Source organism: Pundamilia nyererei, unplaced genomic scaffold (genome assembly GCF_000239375.1).
Source record: "Pundamilia nyererei isolate P.nyererei 1_Seehausen unplaced genomic scaffold, PunNye1.0 scaffold00064, whole genome shotgun sequence".
Lineage (NCBI taxonomy): Eukaryota > Metazoa > Chordata > Actinopteri > Cichliformes > Cichlidae > Pundamilia > Pundamilia nyererei.
Window position 1 is genome coordinate 2,288,343 of NW_005187465.1, and position 2,323 is coordinate 2,290,665.

Sequence of the window (2,323 nt, forward strand, 5' to 3'; positions counted from 1 at the left end):
CACACACACACACACACACACACACACACACACACACACACAGCTATTTTGTAGCCGAGACTTTCTTTTGTTACTTTTGTCACTTCTTTTCACGGAAAACAGAAAGTTGTGAATTTCAGTATCTTATAATGTAGCTGCGTTATTACGATGGAGTTTTAGGTAGTGTGTAGTCATGCAGCAATTAATATCGCCTCATGATGTACTGTTGATGTGATAATCATTCTTGCAAATATATTTTTGTTCACGCAGTGTGAAAAATTATCAATTTTACAGCTAGCTTATAAATAAGTTTTCACAGTTAATAAAATTGTTGATAGTAAACTCCAAGACCAAGACATGTGTTTTTTAAGTTCAGAATTATAAAACAATTTGACTGACTTTGTCTCCTTGTTGTGTGACAGCCACAAACTCTCTCTTTTTCTCTTCCAGCTGGCACGAAGAGGCCTGGATATTGTTTTAATAAGCAGATGTGATAACAAGCTTCAAACTGTTGCCAGAGAAATCGGTGAGTTCAAGGAAAATACTACTTTCTGCGGCTATTGAGACAAAATAATCAAAAATATATTGTTTGTTTTCGTCAGAGGGTGTGTATGGAAGAAAGACTCAGACCATCCCAGTGGACTTCACACATGGCTACAGTATCTACCCTGCCATAGCCAAGGAACTACAAGGCCTGCAGATTGGAATTCTGGGTAATACATACCCACCTACTTTCCAACTTGCCTTTTTCTTACATACTTACTTACTGAAGCTGCTAATTTTGCATGTCCTTATGCCACATAGTTAACAATGTGGGAATGACCAGTACTGACTGTTTTGCCTATTTCCTGGAAATACCGGATGCTGAACAGGTAAGCGTTGTCGTGTTTTAATGTTATTAAACAGTTAATGAACTGTTTAATATATTTCTTCTGATAACAATCCTTTTTTCATTTTCTGTGTTTTTCTGACCAGAAAATCACTCAAGTGATCAACTGTAACATACTGTCAGTCCCTCAGGTGAGAGGTCTTTGTGGGTATTTCTGAGTAATTTTCACAGCTTTCTCCAATAAATAACCACTGATTGATACCTAAATGAGTTTATGTTCTCTCAATTCAGATGACCAGACTGGTTCTCCCAGACATGGTTAAAAGGTAAAGACAGAAACATTCAAATTTAAAGTGATTATTAGGTAGCAAGGTATGGGATGATGTAATGGATGTCTGCCTTCCATCTTTGACCCAGAGGAAAGGGGCTGATCATCAACATCTCGTCTATGACAGGTGTCCATCCACAGCCTTTGTTGACGCTTTACTCTGCCTCCAAGGTGCTGTTTCAGTATGACGTACTTGCACTCATTGTTTCAGATATACGCTGACCCCGTCACACTGTAATGTTTTCTCACTGGCACACGGTTTGATGATGCTCACTTGTTGGTTTGTCTGTTTTCTTCTTTATTCCAGACTTTCGTAACATACTTCTCTCAGTGTCTCCATGCAGAGTACAAGTCAAAGGGAATTACTGTCCAGGTAAAGTGTGCAACTCTGGTCAAATTCCAAAATTTCATTTATTTATTTATTTTTTCAGTTAAAAGCCAAATAACTCTGGCTCCCTTAATCTCTCCTCAGTGTGTGGCTCCCTTCCTGGTGTCCACCAACATGACAAAAAATGTGAAAGTGAACAGCTTCATGAAGAGCGCTACAGCGTTTGCTCGTGAGGCTTTGAACACCGTGGGTCACTCCAGCTGCACCACTGGCTGTCTATCACACGCAGTCCAGGTCAGTTATAAAGTGCTAAACTGTTATAGCTTAGAAATGATCCCCTCCAATACGTTAACATGTCACTTTTCCAACAACTTACAGAATGCGCTTCTTACAATGCTCTTGCCGGACTGTCTTCGGATGTCGACATTCCTCATTAGGAAACTACGAAGCTCAGGCAAGAAAAACGATTGGACCGGTGAAAACAGGGAGTAGTCATGTGACTCCATCTGCACTGATATTGAGGTTGTTTTTTTTCTGCAGGAGAAAATTATCACTCAAATATTACTGAATTACTTCAACTCTATGGTGAATAAAACCCATTCACGACTGTTTTAACTCTTAGACAACAAACTGGTTTCACCGTTTTACCTTAGGCATGTTGACATGGTCAAGATGACTTGATGACGTTCAGAATAGGGATGAAAGGTGATCTGTGTGACTTTGTATGTGGCTTGGTTTGCTTTCAATCAAAGGGTTATTTCATACCCCTGAGAGAGTTTGATTGCTCCTTCATACAAATATGAAAAAGTAGTAAACTGATTACAGTAGGGGTTGGCAACCCTAGGCATGCGTGCCACAG

The 2,323-nt window shown here is 39.6% G+C and overlaps 1 protein-coding gene across 1 annotated transcript in view; it reads left to right on the top strand.

Annotated features, from left to right (window-relative positions):
- The window catches only part of hsd20b2 (hydroxysteroid (20-beta) dehydrogenase 2), a 3,340-nt gene extending 1,255 nt beyond the window's left edge, over window positions 1-2,085 (top strand). The window contains exons 3-11 of the mRNA XM_005735533.1: window positions 430-505; window positions 582-692; window positions 784-851; window positions 955-999; window positions 1,100-1,134; window positions 1,226-1,307; window positions 1,444-1,509; window positions 1,609-1,758; window positions 1,843-2,085. Coding sequence (XP_005735590.1) covers window positions 430-505; window positions 582-692; window positions 784-851; window positions 955-999; window positions 1,100-1,134; window positions 1,226-1,307; window positions 1,444-1,509; window positions 1,609-1,758; window positions 1,843-1,956 — 747 coding nt within the window. The 3' untranslated portion in view covers window positions 1,957-2,085. The remainder of the gene's footprint in view (window positions 1-429; window positions 506-581; window positions 693-783; window positions 852-954; window positions 1,000-1,099; window positions 1,135-1,225; window positions 1,308-1,443; window positions 1,510-1,608; window positions 1,759-1,842) is intronic.
- Window positions 2,086-2,323: the final 238 nt, after the last annotated feature.